Source organism: Pinus tabuliformis, chromosome 6 (genome assembly GCF_031772625.1).
Source record: "Pinus tabuliformis cultivar Carrire ecotype Pingquan chromosome 6, CPIR1, whole genome shotgun sequence".
NCBI lineage: Eukaryota > Viridiplantae > Streptophyta > Pinopsida > Pinales > Pinaceae > Pinus > Pinus tabuliformis.
The window spans coordinates 1765443739-1765465568 of NC_142292.1; the positions used below are offsets into that span (position 1 = coordinate 1765443739).

The window sequence follows — 21830 nt, forward strand, 5'->3', positions numbered from 1 at the left end:
GAGAGGTGCTTTGTTAAAACACTTGTTGATGTGAAGTCATAGATTTAGTCATGCCAAATTACAAAAAAAATAACTTATTTCATTTGATTACATTAAGTTGCAAAATACTAATCAACTTATTAATGAGAAAATAATTTTCAATTAAAAAATAAACTAGTTTCTTGTGCATAAACTAATGTTCATTCACATTATCATTAATAAATAAATATTTTTCAATTAAAAAATAAACTATTTTCATTTTTTAAGTTGAGCATGAGCACATGCTTATATAACGTCTTCTCCAAAAAGAAAATAAAATTTTAAAATAAAAATAATTTTATGTAAAGATTTGATTATTAAAATATGTTTTTCTTCAAACTTGAACTCAATTTTTTTTAGTAATTCTTTTTGTTTGTTTGTAAAAGACATGTTTTTAATCATTAAATCTGCAAATTAGCCATATGAATTAAATGTTTGGTAAACACAAATAAGCATCAATCCATGATAATAATCAACACATTTTACCGAAAAAAAAAAATAATTTATAAAAATAAACTTCATTATAGCTTTATTTTAAATTATGTATTATTAACTATAAAAATAATCAATATATGAATTAAAACTATAATCATTTTAAAATACATGTAACAATATTCTTAACCATGGAAATTCTTAATTTGTAAATAGTTTTTTACAATACCATGGTTTATCAATACCATGCCCAATGCCCAGATATATATATTGATATTTTTTTAATTAATTAAATTGAACTCAATCAATTAAATAAACATAACTAATTTAGAGATAAAAACTTAATTCTAACCCATAATTAAATTAAAATTATAAAAAACATATTATAATTAATAAAAATTACTCTAAATAATAATTATTAAAAAAAATTATTATTATTATTTAATATTATTAAAAAAATACCAACCCTAACATTAACTTGTATAACTTACTTTCCTTAATGCTATTCACACTAATAACACCTCTCACCGTGACAACCACGAAGCGTTCGAATGGTTGGAGTTTTGAAGTTTTACCCTCTATCTAATATCAACAATGTGTCTTCCATGGCATAATTAAAATATAACAACTAAATTAAATGAACCCAATGCGAAGGCACTTACTACCAACCAAGAACAAGGTCACGAAAACAAGGAGAGAAATGCAATAAGCCCTCACATAAAATATTAAAATATACCATGGTCTTAATTTCCCCCGGTCTTCATTTTTTTTGTTTTTCTATCCCCGTCATGCTCTCTTGCTCCACAAATAGCAGACCACAGCCTCTTCATTTTGCTTTCTTTTACATATCTGAATTCTTCCTTCAGTCGTTGGCGTAACTGCTCCAGTACTCTCCCACGCCATTTGGGACAGTACCTTACGTTAAGTGTTCGCAACGACATTACATGTTCCACACCTCGCAGCTCTTCTATCTCAGCGCATTCCTCAACATCTAAATATTTAAGCTTTCTGAAGTGCTCCAACCCTTGCATGCACTTGAACTTGGGCCATCGACTAACCAACAACCCCGACAAATTTTCCAGAGCTGGCAACTCTTCTATCTCAGCAAGATCAGCAACAAAGCAACAAATAGCATTTCAAGCTTTGTGAGGTCTTCCAACCCTTGTATGGTCTTTAGTTTACTACATCCAAAGACCTGCAACCACCACAAAGATGTCAGATGTTCCAGAGATGGCAACACTTCTATCTCGTCACAATTAAAAACATCTAGTGTTCCAAGCTTTGGGAGGTGTTCCAGCCCTTGTATGCTCTTGAGTTTGCTACATCCACTCACATACAAGTTCTCCAAAGATGATGTCCACGTTTCAAGACTGGTGAGCTCCTTTACATTTTCACAATCATAGGTACCACAAAGCCTTTCTATGTGCCTCAATTCCTTACAGTCAATCAAGTAAAGTCGTTGAAGGTTTCGGCAAACTCCTTCAGGAAAGGTTACCTCCCTTATCTGTACTCTAACCAGGTCAAATTCCCGGAGCCTCTCCAAACCAAAGATACATTTGCCATTGGAGTCGTCCAATTCATTCAGCGTTGCTAATGTTTCTCTTTCTCGTTCTGCTGTTTTAAGTGGAAGTTCGCCCAATGGACAATCTTCTATGAGAAAGTATTCGAGATTGTTTAGCAGGAGAACATCCTGTGGTAACTTATGTATCCCACAAGGAAACCAACTTCAACTTTGTCAGTTGAGTCAACCGTCCAAAAGTATCCGGCCAGCAAAAGTTGTTAAGCTCCATTAATTTTTGCACAATTGCTGCTTACAATTATGGAATTTAAACTGCAGTCTTTCCTTAACTTATGGAAACCAACTGCAGTAGTTTCCTTAAGTTAAGGAAATCAACTGCAGTTAATAAATTTATTGTTGGGAGCTACTGAAGTGGTCCATTACTCCATCTGGAGTTCTCTGCCTTGATCTGTGGGACATCTGACACATAGCTATCAGAAGCTTGATGGAAGCTTGGCTATAAATTCATCTGTTTGGTCCCCAAGCTTGCATCTCAATTTCCCTTCAATTTTTACACCATCTAGCTGAGAGAGCAGAGCTTGGAAGTGCCTTCAGAATTTTTGTATTCTTTTCTTTTTGCTTGGATTGAAGCTGGAGTGCTGAAGAAGAAGCAAGTGGACTGTGGCCTGCATCAAAAACATCACCAATGGCTGGAGGTAATTCGTATCCCTGGGCATTAAATTAAAACGATTCTTTCAGTTATTCCGCATATAGAATCGCTGTTTAAACTGTAGAATTTCTACATTTGGTATCAGAGCAGTTTATTTATCTCTGCCTTGGTGCGATTCGAACACTTTGAAATGGAGTCTAGGTTCAAAAGTAAATGTCGACGCCGTATTATTAAACATTCTGATCCTAGCCGTAATATTGTAGCTAGAAAATGCCGTCTCTTCCCACGCATTCTTTAGTTGAATTTCTTTCGAGTCTCTGTCTCGAACAACGCATTAAAAAATGTCTCTAGACAGGTAGTCAACATCCTTAAACAGCGTATGGGCGGACATAGGTAGTTATCTTTAAAGTGAGTTGGAAGTTGTGGCCTATCTCGTGTGTTGGTTTTCGAAGGGATATTTGATAAACCGATGTAAGGGTTGCAACTTGCAAGATCCATACACTATACAGATAACTAATTATCAAATATATTTATATATATTTATATAAAATTTCATGTGAGCCATAAAATTACATAAACCTACCCAGGTTGTTCATATAGTGATAATATGATACAGGGATTAGTTTGAAACCTGCGGTGATTTATTTACTTTTAGCTTCAGAACATATTACAACAGTGTTTTTCACTTTGGTCTGGACGTTCTAACATATGTATTGAACATTAGATTTTACGGTTGTCTGCGTTTCGATTTTGAAACCACTTCCTGCTATAAGATAGAACATGTGATGGTTCGATTAGTTCCCCAAAGAGATACCCATTCATTGACTTATATATGCGGACAGCTAAATTGCTAATTATCATAATGAGAAGGCATTTGTTCAGCACTGGCACTGTTTTAGGATTAAGAATAGAAATTTCCCTGAAGGTTAACAACTACCAGAGAATCAATTTAGTCACCATAGTCAGTACGGGAATCAATTTAATGACCATAGTCAGTACACCCATTGTCCTGGAGTTTAAATTGGACCTGAGCTTCGGAATATATGCATTTTTCTGGTTTCCGAAATAAATAAATAAAGTAAACAAAACCAAAGAATTTATAGAAGGAAACCAAATAAAGTATTAAATACACGCGTTATAAATAATATTTCAAATTTGCAGTTTTGCTTGCAAATTATTTAAAGAAATAGTTTATAATTTTTAGAGCCCATTTTGTAATTAATTTAAGAATTAGTCTTAAATAAATTATGGGATAGTTAGACTAAGGAGAGTAAATAAAATTGATTGGTTATGTAAGAATTGAATTCTTATGGGTATAAATTATTTTATTATTTTGAAGTTATATTTAATTATGGAGGCTGGAGTTTAAATATGAGGTTTTGTATTCATTTTATAAAAATATTAGAGGAAATGAATATAGGGATGACTTTTGAAGTATTACTTAAAGAAAATAACTCTAAATTGTGAGAATCTCTATTTTGAACTCAATAGCATTGCAATGCAATTTGTAGTCATTTGCAGTAATGCTGACTGCTTTAACCTTCATTTTGATTTTGCTGGAGAATTATTACAGTTATATGGAGTTTATTAAAATGTCATTTTGACTTACTCCTTTCAGTAAACATTATTTTTCTCTCTGGTTAAGTTTTGTTTATGCAACAAAAATAATGTCTAGTGATCCATATAATTTTAATTAATTAGAGAATAGCCACAGCATCTTTAATTAAATAAAATTATATATTTTGATTGGTTAGATCACATAAAGATTATTTAGACATTAAATTGTAATTAATTAGACTGAATATAATAAATTTTATCCCACAGGAATCTTTATTATATTTATCTAATTAATTAGGATAAAATTTCATAACCTACCCACAGGAGTTATGAATTAATAAGTTTTATCATAAAGTTTTATTGAATCTATTTGAATTGAAAATTTAGCCCACAGGCAATTTTTATGTCATTAGATTCAATTCTTTTTAGCATGATTTACATTGAATATAATAAATTTTATCCCACGGGAATTTTTATTATATTTATGTAATTAATTAGGATAAAATTTCATAACCTACCCACAGGAGTTATGAATTAATAAGTTTTATCATAAAGTTTTATTGAATCTGTTTGAATTGAAAATTTAACCCACAGGCAATTTTTATGTCATTAGATTCAATTCTTTTTAGCATGATTTACATTGAATATAATAAATTTTATCCCACATGAATTTTTATTATATTTATGTAATTAATTAGGATAAAATTTCATAACCTACCCACAGGAGTTATGAATTAATAAGTTTTATCATAAAGTTTTATTGAATCTGTTTGAAATGAAAATTTAGCCCACAGGCAATTTTTATGTCATTAGATTCAATTTTTTTAGCATGATTTACATTGGTAAAACATGAAAGTTTATTAAGCCTCAATTTTAACATAAGCATGTGATTTTTTAATGCAGTAGTACAACCTGCAAATTTCTCTGAAATTCGTTGTGACATTCCCGAACTTAAGGAAGTAATCTCGTTTGTTTGTTATGAATCTAATATGGTTAACGTTAATATTAACACATGGTGGATTGATTCTGGATCAACAATTCACATTTCGAATTCCTTGCAAGGTTTGCAAAACCTAAGGAAGCCAGTGGGAAGTGAGCAAAGCATCTTATCAGGAAACAAGATGGGCTCGCATGTAGAAGCTATAGGAACATGTTATTTAACTTTAAGTAGTGGCTTTGTTTTAGAATTAGAAAAGACCTTCTATTTTCCAAGTTTTTCTAGAAACTTGATTTCAGTTTCAAGGCTTGTACCTTTTGGATATTCCTTAAACTTTTCAGAAAAATCTTTCAGTCTATTCTATAAATCTGATTATGTTGGGAATGGTATTTTGTCTAATGGTCTTTACTGCATTAATTTACAAAACGATGTCACTTATGATTCAATGCATGTTCACACTGGCACTAAAAGATGTGTTATTAATGAAGATTCCTCTAAATTATGGCACCGGAGACTAAGTCATATCTCCATAGAAAGAATTAAAAGATTGGTAAATGAAGGGGTACTTAATACTCTAGATTTTACTGATTTTGAGACTTGTATGGACTGCATAAAGGGAAAGCAGACCAACAAGTCAAAGAAAGGTGCCAAAAGGAGTTCAGACATATTAGAGATCATACATATTGATATATGTAGTCCAGACATGGACTCACATGGTCAGAGATACTTCATTTCCTTTATAGATGATTACTCACGATATATGTATCTCTACATGCTTCATAAAAAGAGTGAAGCATTAGATGCCTTTAAGATCTTTAAGGCTGAAGTAGAGAAATAATGCGGCAAGCAAATTAAGATCGTGAGATCAGATAGAGGTGGAGAATATTATGGTAGATACACAGAAGATGGACAAGCACCTGGGCCATTTGCTAAATTTCTTCAAGAGCATGGGATTGTTGCCCAATACACCATGCCTGGTTCACCCGACCAGAATGGTGTAGCAGAAAGAAGAAATCGAACATTATTGGACATGGTGCAGAGTATGCTTAGCAGCTCCAATCTTCCTAAATCCTTGTGGACTGAAGCACTTAAGACGGCAGTGTATATATTAAACCGAGTTCCAACCAAGGCGGTTCCTAAAACGCCATTTGAATTATGGAAAGGTTGGAAACCGAGTTTGCGACATATGCGCGTTTGGGGATGCCCGTCTGAAGTGAGAATTTATGATCCACAAGAGAAGAAGCTGGACCTAAGGACCATTAGTGGGTATTTCATTGGATATGCTGAAAGGTCTAAAGGTTACAGATTTTATTGTCCATCTCACAGCACTAGGATTGTGGAATCAAGAAATGCAAAGTTTCTTGAAAATGACTTGATCAGTGGGAGCGATCAAACCAGAAACATAGTTTCTGAGAAGGATCATTCAGAATCTCAACCTTCCACTTCAAGTGATAGATTGGTTATTGTTCATATCACCGCTCAAGTACAAACTGGTGTTGAACAACCAATTGTTGAAGTTCCACAAGCTGCTGACGATATTCCAGTAGATCAAGGAGTTCAAGAGTTGCTAAGAACTTTTGAACAAGAAGTTGAACCACATACTTCTCAGGAAGATGATGGTACAACATTAAGAAGATCTACTAGACCTAAGAGATCAGCAATTCCTAATGATTATGTTGTGTATCTACAAGAATCTGACTACAACATTGGAGCCAAAAATGATCCTGAGTCATTTTCACAAGCCATGAGTTGCAAAGAATCAGAACTATGGTACAATGCCATGAAGGAAGAGATGAATTCCATAAAGAGTAACGAAGTCTGGGATCTTGTTGAGTTGCCTAATGGTGTAAAAGCCATTGGATGTAAATGGGTCTTTAAAACAAAGAAAGACTCATTGGGCAACATTGAGAGATACAAGGCAAGACTTGTTGCTAAGGGATTCACTCAGAAAGAAGGAATCGACTACATGGAGACTTTTTCTCCTGTATCTAAGAAAGATCCCTTGCGCATTATTATGGCATTAGTAGCCCATTTTGACTTGGAGTTGCAACAAATGGATGTGAAAACGGCTTTTCTTAATGGAGATCTAGAGGAGGAGGTTTACATGAAACAACCTGAAGGATTCCCCTCTAGTGATGGTGAGCAATTGGTTTGCAAGCTCAAAAAGTCATTATATGGTTTAAAACAAGCATCCCGCCAATGGTATTTGAAATTCCATAACATAATTTCTTCCTTTGGTTTTGTAGAAAACATTATGGATCAATGTATATACCTGAAAGTTAGTGGGAGTAAAATTTGTTTTCTTGTTTTATATGTGGATGACATTTTGCTAGCAACCAATGATAAGGGTTTGCTACATGAGGTGAAACAATTCCTCTCTAAAAAATTTGATATGAAGGATATGGGTGAGGCATCTTATGTCATTGGCATTAAGATCCATAGAGACAGATTTCGAGGCATCTTGGGTCTGTCAGAGGAAACCTATATTAATAAAATTTTAGAAAGATTTCGGATGAAGGATTGTTCACCAAGTGTAGCTCCCATTGTGAAGGGTGATAGGTTCAATTTGAACCAATGCCCGAAGAACGACTTTGAAAGGGAACAAATGAAGAACATTCCATATGCTTCTGCTGTTGGAAGCCTAATGTATGCTCAAGTCTGCACAAGACCTGACATTGCATTTGTTGTGGGAATGTTGGGACGATATCAGAGTGATCCAGGTTTAGACCACTGGAGAGCTGCAAAGAAAGTAATGAGGTACCTTTAAGGAACCAAAGACTACATGCTTATGTATAGACGGACGGACAACTTGGAAGTAATTGGCTACTCAGATTCTGACTTTGCTGGATGTGTTGATTCACGCAAATCAACATCAGGATACATTTTTATGATGGCCGGTGGAGCTGTATCATGGAGGAGTGCCAAGCAGACCTTGATTGCCACTTCCACTATGGAAGCCGAGTTCGTCTCCTGTTTTGAGGCTACTTTACATGGTGTATGGCTTAGGAGTTTCATTTATGGGCTTAGAATTATGGATTCTATCTCTAAGCCATTGAGAATATATTGTGATAATTCAGCTGTTGTTTTTATGGCCAAAAACAATAAAAGTGGGAGTCAAAATAAACACATCGACATTAAGTATTTAGCTATAAGGGAACGTGTTAAAGAAAAGAAAGTGGTCATTGAGCACGTCAGCACTGAGTTAATGATCGTTGATCCTTTGACTAAGGGCATGCCACCGTTTAAATTCAAGGATCATGTATTGAATATGGGACTTGGTTCCATTATGTAGTTTCTCATTGTATGGACAATGTTATTTTAATGAAATTCTTAATTATTGTGATGTTTTTTCTCATATTTATGTGCACTTTAAGTTGATTTGAGAAAATTCATTTAAGAAGGACCAAGAATAAACATAAGGTTTATTCATTAAGAAATTGTTGCCACATAAATTATAATAAGAATAAATACATAGTAATACATGGAAGATAATACTCGTCATTAGAGGACTTATCGCCATGATTCATGTATCTATTACTTAATACAGATTATCAATGTTTTTTAAGTTGAGACATTAAGTTTGGAAGTATGGACCAAGTGGGAGAATGTTAAGCTCCATTATTTTTTGCACAATTGCTGCCTACAATTATGGAATTTAAACTGCAGTCTTTCCTTAACTTATGGAAACCAACTGCAGTAGTTTCCTTAAGTTAAGGAAATCAACTGCAGTTAATAAATTTATTGTTGGGAGCTACTGAAGTGGTCCATTACTCCATCTGGAGTTCTCTGCCTTGATCTGTGGGACATCTGACACATAGCTATCAGAAGCTTGATGGAAGCTTGGCTATAAATTCATCTGTTTGGTCCCCAAGCTTGCATCTCAATTTCCCTTCAGTTTTTACACCATCTAGCTGAGAGAGCAGAGCTTGGAAGTGCCTTCAGAATTATTGTATTCTTTTTTTTTTGCTTGGATTGAAGCTGGAGTGTTGAAGAAGAAGCAAGTGGACTGTGGCCTACATCAAAAACATCACCAATGGCTGGAGGTAATTCGTATCCCTGGGCATTAAATTAAAACGATTCTTTCAGTTATTCTGCATATAGAATCGCTGTTTAAACTGTAGAATTTCTACAAAAGTATCCAGCCAGCATTTCAATCGCGGGCAATTCCTCACCCGCAAATCCTTCAAGCTATTGAGGGAACCGAGGCAAGATGGCAGCACTTCCAACAAATGGTCCCCTAAATGCAGAACCTCCAAGTTGCATAGATCTCCAATACCACTTGGCAATTCTTTTAACTCGGCATCCGACAAATATAATTTTTCCAGGAACCGTTGTTGTGCGACTTGGGGAGGCAATTCTTTCACCTGGGAACAACATGAAAGATCCAAGAATTCCAGCGTCGTAATATTTCCAAGTGTCTCTTTGGAAATGGTCACATTCCTACATTCCTTTAAAGAGAGATATTTGAGTCGAGTCAAATTCCCAAAAGGATTTGGCAGCATCGCCAAGCGGGAACAATAAGACAAATTGATGGACTGGGGGATTGGTAGCTTTCCGATGGAATCAGGCAGCATCTCCAAACTGGTAGCATAAGACAAATCTATGTGCTGAAGATTTGTTAGCTTTCCTAGGGAATCAGGCAACAATCTCATTCTTGTGAAATGTCTAAAGACCAAGTATGTCAAAGAGCGCATATAACAAAATTCCTCTTGCAAAGTTTTGAGTTGGACAGTCCCATCATAATCCACAACAATCTTTTCAAGGTACTTCAGTTGTCCTATGGACTTTGGAAAATCTGAAGCTGGAGAGTAGATGTTTAACTCTCGCAACTGGAGAGGCAGCTGCAATGTACACATTTCCACTGTAAGAAAGATTTCGAGATGATTCTGATCTACAAACAAATTGAGTTTGAAATAAAAGAAGTATAAAAATAAAAAATTTCGTACCTGAGATTCCTGTTGCCACAAGGTTTTCAATCTGCTTCCTCTCACTTCTAAAACTCTTAAATTTTCCAGGGGAACCGAAGAAGGCAGGGAAGAATAGGGGCATTTATACCAGCGGAGCCATATGAGATGTGGTGACCGCACCCTCCTCAATATAGCTTCTACATAATAATCTTCACTTGCAAGAATTCGCAAACCATGATAACGATCTGTATTGAATAGTGCCCGCTTACAGTTTTCCAATAGCTCCTGACTACGCCTTCTGTACCATGACATTTCTGAACGGACACCGAATCGATAATCGAAACCGTCTAGACGATGAACCGTCGAAATCCCGCGAACTTCGGTTGTGACCTATTCAATCATAAAAATAAAAAAATAGACAAAGATATTTGTCTTGAACATAAAAAACTTTAAACATTTTGAACGGAAGAGGAATGATTGAATTACTTACAGACCACGGCGATCCTTCAAACAACTTATGAATGTTATTGTTGGTGGCGTGACACCAAAGACGATGGGTCATTGATCTTTCCGCAGTATATCTTCCCATATCTCTAACCTGATCATGCATTTTTATCCGCTTTCTGCTGTCCAGTTCCAGAAGACGCTCTCTAAATTTGAAATCCCCACCGCTCCCCATATTCTTTTTGCTGTATCCATATCTTCTCCTATAGAAAAGCAGGCCATATCTAAGAATATTTGTTGATACTCTTGATCGAGTGAATTATAACTAATTTTGAGCGTTTCTCGTATGTCCGCGGGTGGTATCTTGTGAAAATCATTCAATAGCTCTTTCCAATATGTGTCATCTCTTCTACAAAGAAGAGCCCCAGTAACTTTCAATGACAACGGCAATCCATCACAGACCCTTACAAACCGTTCCACCAGATCTATAAATCCTGGTGGTGGATGTGGCTGATTGAAGGCATATGAGCAGAACAACTCTTGGGAGTGTGCTCTATTCATCCCGGTGAGCTTATAAATTGATGAATCTGTTATTTCTGAACATAGGAGAGCATGCTTGTCCCTAGAGGTAACTAGTATCAAGCTATTGGAACTAAGAACATCCCTAATTGGTAAGAATGCATCCAATTGATCGGCCTTCTCTACATTATTTAAAACTATCATTGCATTACAAGAAGCTAGGTGTCATTTAAGGATTATCACACCTTGGTCCACAATCTCAATTTTAATATCCATGTGTGTCAAGTCCTTAATGAGCTTCATTTGCAAATCAACCAGAGATTTTCTAGCTGCAGTTTCACTAACATCAGATAAAAAGGAGGATCCATCATACTCAGAGCACCTGCGGTTGAAGATCTGTTTCACCAAAGTGGTTTTCCCAATACCACCAACACCTACAATTCCCATGACCCTGGCCTGGACGTCACGCTCCTGCCCCTGCTGCGACAACACTGTACTTTCAAAGTCTTGTATCATCCAAACCAGTTGGATATTTAGCCACAAAAAGCGATGTTTTTGGACCTTTTTTCAATACATTTCACACAACTTCGTCCAAGAGCTCCTGCTCATTCCTAGATGAATAACCAATGAGACACACCTGGGTAAATATGAAGTGTTGGTTGAGGAATAAGGATAACAATCACACATCTAACAACAACACATGCACTATGATTTATTCTGAAAAACCACATGGTGGAAACATCAGAACATCCCCAAAACTTGTGACATGGAAAATCCCCAAATTTGGTGACATGTAATAGGATATACTCAATACCACGTCTGTCACTGATTCAAATTAGCCGAAACTACAACTGCTAACCTAATAACTTTAGCTCCTTCACTTAATCAAATTCAATTAATATCATATATCGATCAAGGAACTAGAACGGACACGAAATAGTTTAAAATGTTTAACTATTAAAGCCCTTCAGTTCGCAACCCTTCAGATTTGCGACATGAGAAAGAGCAGCTCTCCAGCCTTGAATGGTAGCGGAGTCGTGGCGTGGCTTCTCTCCATTAGTTTGAGGGTCGCTGCTTGTCTTCTGCTGGAGTTTTTTCAGGGCTTCAGCGTATGCTCCTTTTTTGTCGTTCCACCTGACCTCAGAAGGCTCGAAGTTGAAAAATATTGGAACAACGGGAGCCCCGAACTTGAGCATAAGGACTAGTTCGTCCAGGCACCATGTCAATTCCGCATAACTCGGAGAAAGAATCGCAATGTGCACAGAAGCCACTCGAATAGCGATTTGAGACTTGATGTTGTGTCCGGCCTACAGTTCAGGCCTGTCCAGAAACGGCCACAATCCATGTTCACGAAGGCGCTTGTCGAGATGGCTAACAAAGGTGTTTTTAACATCGGGGACAAGAGGTTGACGCAGAAGCAGCTGAAGCATCGCCCTTCTATTGCGGTGCTGTGGGTAGGTTTGCCATTGGGATGAATGGATGGACTGATAGGCTGAGACAATGAATAAGACGAATAGCTGAAAACTGGAAGTAAGAAGCTGCAGCCGACGGCTCGCCAAACGCGTATCGCACTATGGGTGGAAAGGGTGTGCTGTATCTCAACCATTATTGTAATGTTATTTTACAACCCCCAAAAAGACGAGTAAGGTAACAGGTAACAAGTTTCTTGCTTGGAACATTCCGGAGGTTTCTTGATTGAAATATTCCAAATAATTGAAAGTTCCACCATCATGAGAACTTCTTTTCTTGCTTGGCACATTCCAGTAGGTTTTTTTATTGAAATATTCCAAACCTACGTTTCACTTTTGTCACGGGAATTACATAGTAATTTGTAAATTGATTTTTATTTCATCTTTCACCATATAGTCGTCAAAAATCCAAAAAGCAATTGCCAAGGAATCAATAAATTCAATGTTAATCAAAAATGTTATTAATGGATATTCATTCTTACTTACATTGAAACACAATTCAGTAAATTTTATTTGATTTCTTAAAATAAAATTGATTTAATTTTAGTTGATTTCTTAATATATAATTAATTTTATTTGATTTCTTAATATAAAGTTAATAGCACAAAAAGCAATTATTAAAAAGGTAAGAAATCTAATATCACACCTAAATGTCATTATTTGATGTTTATTCTTACATAATTTATTGAATCTTATTTGGTTTCTTAATATATAGTAAATAACACAACAAGTTGTTGCTATATTAGAGTAAGAAATCTAATATTACAAAGAAACATCATTAATGAATGTTTATTTTCTTTAATTTTATTTATTTTTGTTTTATGATAGGTGGTCCTCTTTTATGGTTATAGCCACTTCTATTTGTTGTTTCTTCTCCAATAGCTTAAGAATCCAATATTAGAAAACATACATCCAATATTACAAAGAAATGTAGTTAATGGATGCCCATTTTCTTTAATCTTATTTTATATTGATTAGCTATTGGTTGTGTTTCGCCAAAAAATAATACACCTCCTTCATAGTTTAACATTACCAAATGAATTTTATTCGTTTTTCACAATATTTAAATTTATTTATTTAAAATCTAATCAGTTAAATTCTTATAACTCTTATTTTGTAATTATTACTTATGTATAAATATAATTAATAAAAAAATTTCTATACAACCGAGTGCCCACCCTTCACTCTATAATGAGAATACAAGTGGTCACTTGCAGCTTTGTGCTCCGCTTCCTCAAAATAAAACAAATTAATGAAACTCTAATCATCATCGACAACATAATAAAAAAACTCCCTTATAATTCATCAACAGCCAAAGGAAACACCACCGCCCATTGGCTTTTACAAGTACTAAACATTCTATCAAAACACGCCATCGCTTTTCTTTCGGCATACCGAATCTCTGTTGTCTTCACCAATTGTGCGTGGTGAGAAAGTGCAAGGCCATGGGAACCAACCGTATAGAATTTAAATTAAGTAGTTCAAATAATCTGCAGTCATTGGTTTGGCTTCCCTTTTCTCTTTATATGTGCAGGTGGGTGCATCTCATGGCATTAAAGCTTAGCATTTAATGTGATTAATTCTTAATTACAATGTTGATTTGTGTACTTATTGGATATGGTTATTATTAAACTGATTAAAGGTTAACCTCTGTTACATGGCTCGTCACATTTTTCTAATGGAAAGGTTTTTTTTTTTAGTATTGATGCTTATATTTCAAGTTAAAGGTTTGAATGCATAATCATGTTTGGTCCCTAATTCCCACTATTATGGTCCTCAAGGTATTCATCTTAGGACTCACAAACAAGAAGCTTGGAACAAGCTCACCTGTTGGTTATGTGCCAAACAGGGACATACTTCAAATAATTGTCCACAAGGGGTAGAATCCAAACTACAAAGATGGAAAAAGTCCCAAGAAAATGTTAGAAAATACCAATAGGATAAGAAAAAAAGAGAAGAAAGAAATCCATTAGTCCAAATCCATAACTACATAATGTGGTTCCAAACTACATAAAACTGAAAATTGTCCCAATATTCATATCAAAGAAGAAATAAATGTTATGGGGCAAAATTTGTAACTCTGGTTAAAAATCCATGTAAAAATATATAAGACCACGACAATTAGACACATATTCCAAGCTCAATGGTGGGCAAGACATCCTAGTGGGTGTTCATTTTGGTTATTATGGCTAAGGAAATTGGCAAAGGCAAAGGCATTAAAAAGGCAAAAAGGCATTTTTGGCACATTTATTTATGAAAATAAAGGAAAATATGAGAAAAGGGAGGTGAAAGGTCACAAGTTGCATGTGAGAAGGAAAATGATGGAAAATAATGGAAAATAATGGAAAATGAAGAAAATATAAGCCTCATTAATAAAAAGGCTTATGAGGATCAGGGGGCAAGCTTGGTCAGTTCAGTTTTGGAGCTCTCTCTCCATTATCTCTCTCTCATAAATCATTAAATACATCTCAGATCATCCTCTGATCCTGAATGAAATCAATTCGTACTCACCAACATTTGCTAACTATTAGGCCCTAGAAGATTTTCTCAACCACAATATGTGTCTGATAAGACCTTAGTATCTAGATTAGCAACCTAGGTTCACAAACAGTCATAGAATTACTAACATCATATGATACATTCTCTTCTCTCCAAACTATTGTATAACAATGCCACTATCAAACCATAATAGAGGTTCATGGTTAAAGATACATCTTATAGTATGCAAACTCAAGGGTCAGTCTTCACATTTCTGCATGTATCTTTCATGTGTATAATGATGTTTAGTGAACTTCTTTTGCTACTCATATGTGTTGAAACAAAGAAATCCATTATTGTACCTGAAGATGCCTTTGGATATCTAAAGATGTTTTCCTTTTGGTCTTATCTTTTCCTATGTATAATGATGCTTCTATCCTCAATTTGAATAAAAAATGCTCCCAAAACTCTAAATTAACCATACTAGACCATGTAAAAAATATATGTTCTACATAATGCACATTTCCAGGTGCTTTTCAAATTTTGACCATTGGATTCTACTAAATGTGTGACAAGATGAAATTTATAAAGTAATCATTGGATTCTGCTAAATATGCAACAAAATGGCACTTATAAAAATTAGTTAGACTTGTCCCTCTGTGATCTCGAACTTGTAACCATCGTCATACCATACATTGATGCTACAAATGTATGATTAGTCAATCTGATGTAATATGTGGGGGAGTGTGGATTTTCCATGTCCTACATAGCCTGGTCAATGCCTGTTCAACATTCAATGATCTCAAGACACGTGAATGGGTCTGAAGTATTGTGCTTTCAAATGATTGGGGCCATTCCTTTATGCCACTAGTGCAACAATGCTAATGCTTAATGTGCATGAACACCAATCATACAATATAAATATTACAATTGCCCAATATTTTTCTCAACGATATGTATTTTAACCATGATCATAATTTACGCTAGTATTAGATCTTCAACAAACTTAGAACAACAATTTGGCAATAACCAATACTCTGCGATATGGGCGTAACTTCAAAATGGTTCCAAAATTGTATTCTGCTAGGATCCTAGACAATCTAGTTAAATCAAAACCACAAGCTCTACAGAAAAAGAAGTCATATTGTGGTATGTAAAACTCGATGTTTCTTCATGTGTTTGCAGAACATGAAACTCTTTTGAATACTTCAATTGATCCTTATTATAGTATAGTCATAATTCACACAATTTGTATGCCATTGGATCTTTGTGTTAAAACAGGGAACTCGTAGTGAGCCAGCTTCAATTAATCATGATCGAACCATTCCCTTGTATATCATTCAAAAACAACAAAATGAATTCTAACAGAGATGCCTCAGGTTTCTTAATCATCAACAAAAGGTTCCATGATTGAACCTCAATAAATTTTCCTTGGCACGGTGTAATTGCAAGCAGTGAATCACATAAATATCAAGGCTGAAAGTGTCCAATATTGGGGGCTCCAAAACCTATATTTTTTCCATTTATTAGGGTCAAAGTGTAGCTTTAGGCCTCATATAACTGATCTTAAATTTTCCATTCATTGGTGGCTCAGGAACACATATATTTCAATGAGAAGAAAAATAGATGTCTGGATCAAATAAAAAATTTACAGACTTTCAGATTCCTTAACTCTCATACTTTCCTCAAAAGAGTAGGATTTATTGAACAATGTTCAATGAATAACTAATTCCACAAAAAAATAGAATAAAATAACCCTAACCACTGCTTTAGACTTCGACCACTCTTGATTTTTTTCGTCGCTCAACAAGGTCATAGAAGGATCACATAATTTTATTGCTTTAGATCAACGCATTAGTACACACTATGGAGGACTTAAGTTGAGGTCACCTTTAGGAGGTAGGCCAACGTGACTTTAATAGGGAGAAAAAAAATTGAATTTCCAAAATTGCCTTCCGTCAGGATTCTAGACAATCTAATCAGATCAAAACCACAAGCTCTACAAAACATGAATTCATATTGTCATCTGTCAAACTACAATTTGCTTCATGTGTTTTTGGAACATGAAACTCTTTTGAATACTTCAATTGATCCTTATTACAATATAGTCATAATTCACATAATTTGTATGCCATTGGATCTTTGTGTTAAAGTAGGGAACTCGCAACAAACCTGTTTAAATTAATCATGATCAACATATACCCTTATAGATCATTAAAAAAAATAGAATGAACTCTTACAATGATGCCTCGAGTTTCTTGAATCATCAACAAAAGGTTACGTGATTGACCCTCAAGAAATTTTCCTTGTCATAGTGTAATTGCAAGCAATGAATCACATAAATATCAAGGCCAAATGTGTCCAAGATTGGGGGATTCAGAGCCTGTAATTTTTTCATTGATTAGGGTTGAAGTGTAGCTTTATACCTCATATAAATGATTGAAAGTTTCTCGCACTAGTGCCTCGATAACACAGATATTTCAAAGACAAGAAAAATAGATGTCTGGATGAGATTCAGAACTTTGCAGACTTTCATATTCTTTAACTCTTAGACTTGCCTCAGAATAATAGGCTATATTAACCAATGTTCAACGAATAACAAATCCCAAAAAAAAATAGAAGAAAATAACCCTAACCACCGTGTAAGACTTCGACCACTCTTGATATTTTTCATTGCTCCACAAGGCGCAGAAGGATCACAAATTTTTATTGCTTTAGATCAATGCATTAATACACACTATGGAGGACTAAAGTTCCCTATATATATAGGATGAGGTGGCCTTTAGGAGGTAGACCAAACTGACCTTTGAATGGGAAAAATTGAAAAAAATTTCAAACCGCAAAACCCACACTCAATGAGGTCGACTATCAATGCCATGAAACACACACACATATTCCGGAAATCCTACACAATAATTGTTAAGTTCATCAATATCAATACGATGAAGCATATATATGTTCTGGAAAACCTATGCACCAATTATTAATGTCATTAATAATAATACCATCAAAGGTTGGCAATTTCAAGTGCACGAATTAATAGAAACTATATATATTCGATAGAAATATTTATTTTCCTTTTTTTGCTAAGAGATTGATATCTAATATTGTATCATTAGATAAGTGAACTATAAAATTTGATCACAATAATAATAAAATACATCTTTTCTATTTTGTCATAATCTATTTTAAGAGACAATGATGATTTTGAAATAATATAACTCACATGAATTGGAATAATAACATTTAACCATACATTATTTCAATTCCCTCTGTAGAAAATCCTATAGATTTACTAGCTCATGTAATCTACTAAAATAAGAGACAAGAACCTACTTCTACTCTTTATAGCAGAAGCACATAAAGGTCAAGCAAAAAAATAATGAACAAGAGGAAGAACATCAATGGCACATAACACAATAAGTATCTGGGCAAAGCCACAACTCAAAACCCCATTATCTGTATTACATTAATCAGAAATCCAAGATGATAATGCAATGCTTGTTCTTACAAGAAAAATCTCAGCACTCAATAAAATCAATCTTCCAACTCACAAACAAGCTCAAGCCAAATCCATGCCTCTTCTCTGCTCTCCAAGTTCCCTATTTCCTTGAGCCCTTGGTCAAAGAATTCAGATGAATACAATATGCTCTACTCAACCTTGAGCTCAACCTGCACAGATATTTCCTATCCTCTACGTGATGACTTCCTTTGGCCAATACTTTGCCAAATTTCCAAGCCTCCAAACTTCTAATTATTTGCACAATTCCTTAGAGAATTAGCCTGTATTTAAAGGGAAATTCCTCATCCATAATTGCACAATCCAAAATTAGGTCCTTCTTTGATTGCATGCACCATCTGTATAACTCAAAAAATTATACAGCAAATAGTGCACTGTCCCTGCACTCTAGTCTCAACTGGGTCTTTTTCAGAATCGAAATGCATGGGTTTCTGATGAGGGAATCCTTAGTTAACTAGAGTAGCACTATTTGAGTGCACTAATGCATCCACTGACTGTTAACTCGCTATTAGTTCCTCAAACAATTTGGAACTAATTTAAATGGAATTAACTCAGTAATCTGAGTTAACTAATTACAACTCATACTTAAATCATCCTGGACCCATATAATATAGGGAGAACATATACATGACTTCAGAAAGACTTCCAACTCGAAATTCCTAAGTTAACTAAGTCAAATCACTCTAGTTAATTATTACAAGTTGCTAAGAGAATAGAATTCGATTTTAATTCTTAGTTTAACTCAAGGACAAATTAAACTAGAATTTCTGGATTCTGTTTTTATCATTTCTTGTTGCTATTTTCAAAACTCCCTCTCAACAAGAAAGGAATTCAACTTGATCTTGATCTTGAACCTTTGGAATGTTTTGCATGCAATACTTCTCTCTAGTGTTGTTGCTCCAACAACTCTAGAAACAAAAAACATCCAACCTGAATCGGAATGATGCCTCTGCCATCAAAGTCTCTGACTTTTGTTGCCTCTATCGACTGAAAACTTTGCGCTTCTGTTAACTCCACTTTTTTGCACTGTTGTCAACCCTTATGTACCCTTCTTCAGTATCTGACATCTCTAGCCTCTACCACTTTGATCTTTGAATGCATCAATCCCACTGATTCCTCTCGCTACTATGTACTTTGGGCTCCCATAGCAAGGTACGATCCATGAGATAAAACCACTCAATGGACCCTGCCCAATTTCAACCCACTTGGGACTATCACTTCACATCACCCCACCTCACACCTGGAGGTATGGCTACATGTGATCCCTCTGCCCACTTGGCTCAAAATTTCCCTCTACTGGAGGTCTCTGCATGACTGGATGCCTCCACTCGATCTCCTCTTGGCTTCTCCAATTGTGGTTGCTCCACAATTGTCTGAGACTACTTCTTCTCTACTTGAGTGGATCTCTCCACTTGGTCTCCTCTCAACTTCTCTAGTTGTGTCTACTCCACAACTTCCTGAAGCTGCTTCAGAGGCTTCTTCTGGGGCTGCATGTTGAGAGGTAATTTAATCTCCCTCTCAACCACCAAGTCTCTAACCTTTTCCTTTCCCCTCAAGAATTTGAATTCATCTTGTACCTCAAGTGCATACAGGTTCTTGGCTAGCACACCAATATGTTTCATCTATCCCGCTGTCACGAAATTTTCTGGAAAAAGAGTTGATTTTAAATCAGTGATATCTCCCTCATCCCAACTCTGATTCAACTGATTTTTTTTTGAATTTGGGTTTTTTTTTGCAAGGAATACAGATCTGCTATTTTTTTCTAAAATTTTTGCACAAATTTTTCAGATCTTCTCTGCAAACCTGCGACCCAAAAAATCCTGCTTCAATACCATGTAGATAATTTCTACAAATCTAGCTCTGATACCATGTAGAAAATCTTGTAGATTCACAAGCTCATGCAATGTACTAAAGCAAAAGACAAGAATATACTTCTACTTTCAACCAGTGGAAGCCAATAGAGATCGATGAAAATAGTAATCGACAAGAGGAAGAACATCAATGGCACATAACACAATAAGTATCCGGGGAAAGCCACAGCTCAAAACCCCACTCTCTGTATTGCATTAATCAGAAATACAAGATGATAAGACAATGTTTGCTCTCACAAGAACAATCCTAGAACTCAGTAAACTCAATCTCCCAACTCACAAGCAAGCTCAAGCCAAATCTAGGCCTCTTCTCTGCTCTCCAAGCTCCCTATTTCCTTGTGCCCTTGGTCAAAGAATTCATATGAATATAATATGCTCTGCTCAACCTTGAACTCAACCTGCACAAGTATTTCCTATACTTTTCCTAATGACTTCATTTGGCCAATACTTAGCCAAATTTCCAAGCCTCCAAACTTCTAATTCTTTGCACAATTCCTGAGAGAATTAGCCTGTATTTAAAGGGAAATTCCTCATCCATAACTGCGCAATCCAAAATTAGGTCCTTCTCTGATTGCATGCACCATCTTTCCAACTCAGAAAATTATACAACAAATAGTACATTGTCCCTGCACTCTAGTCTCAACTGGGTTTTTCTCATAATCGACAAGCACGAGTTTCTGATGAGGCAATATTTAGTTACTAGAGTAGCACTAGTTGAATGCACTAATGCATCATCTAACTGTTAACTCACTATTAGTTCCTCAAACAGTTTGGAACTAATTTAACTGGACTTAACTCAGTAAACTGAGTTAACTAATTACAACTCATACTTAACTCATCTTATACCCCTATAATATAGGGAAAACATATACATGACTTCAGAAAGAATTCCAACTCGAAATTCCTAAGTTAACTAAGTCAACTCACTCTATTAACTATTACAAGTTGCTATGAGAATATTCAATTTTAATTCTCAGTTTAGTTCAAGGACAAATTAAACTAGAATTTCTGGATTCTATTTTATCATTTCTTGTTGCTATTTTCAACACCCCCTAAGTATCTATTAATCTAATTATAAGAAATTTGTAATATATATTTCTCATAATAAATTACGTTATTAATTATAAGCCTTATGTCAAACATTAATAATGGTTACTGTCTAATCCAGTTAGATATTGGCGGCCACCCACCTATTCCACTTGGACCTCCACCATTGTTTCTTTCAGTTTCCTTAATTGTAGCACAATTTACTATTTTCGGTAGTTTTTTAGGTCCTGAACTTTTGGAGCCATTTTGAGCCTTAAACGACACTTTTTTTGGAAAATGGGAGAACATTTTGTTTGTAATAGGGGTTTGCAGTCAAAAGTTGTAGTCCTTGGATATAAATTTCTAATGAGGTATCATATGTGTCAAATGGAGATCATATGCCAAAGTTATGACCCTAGGAAGTTGATGTTCCAATTTACCCCAACGGGGCCCACAAACATTTTCTGCTTCATCTCCTAAGGTT

General features: G+C 35.1%; 1 protein-coding gene across 1 annotated transcript; it reads right to left on the minus strand.

Moving 5' to 3' along the window:
- Positions 1–1193: 1193 nt before the first annotated feature.
- Positions 1194–11498, minus strand: LOC149266011 (uncharacterized). Its single transcript, XM_089406785.1, has 7 exons — positions 11228–11498; positions 10936–11059; positions 10618–10726; positions 10059–10409; positions 9285–9953; positions 1646–2140; positions 1194–1550 (listed from the first exon to the last, which is right to left on the minus strand). The coding sequence occupies exons 1-7, from the start codon at positions 11496–11498 to the stop codon at positions 1194–1196; spliced, it is 2376 nt and encodes a 791-aa protein (XP_089262911.1).
- Positions 11499–21830: the final 10332 nt, after the last annotated feature.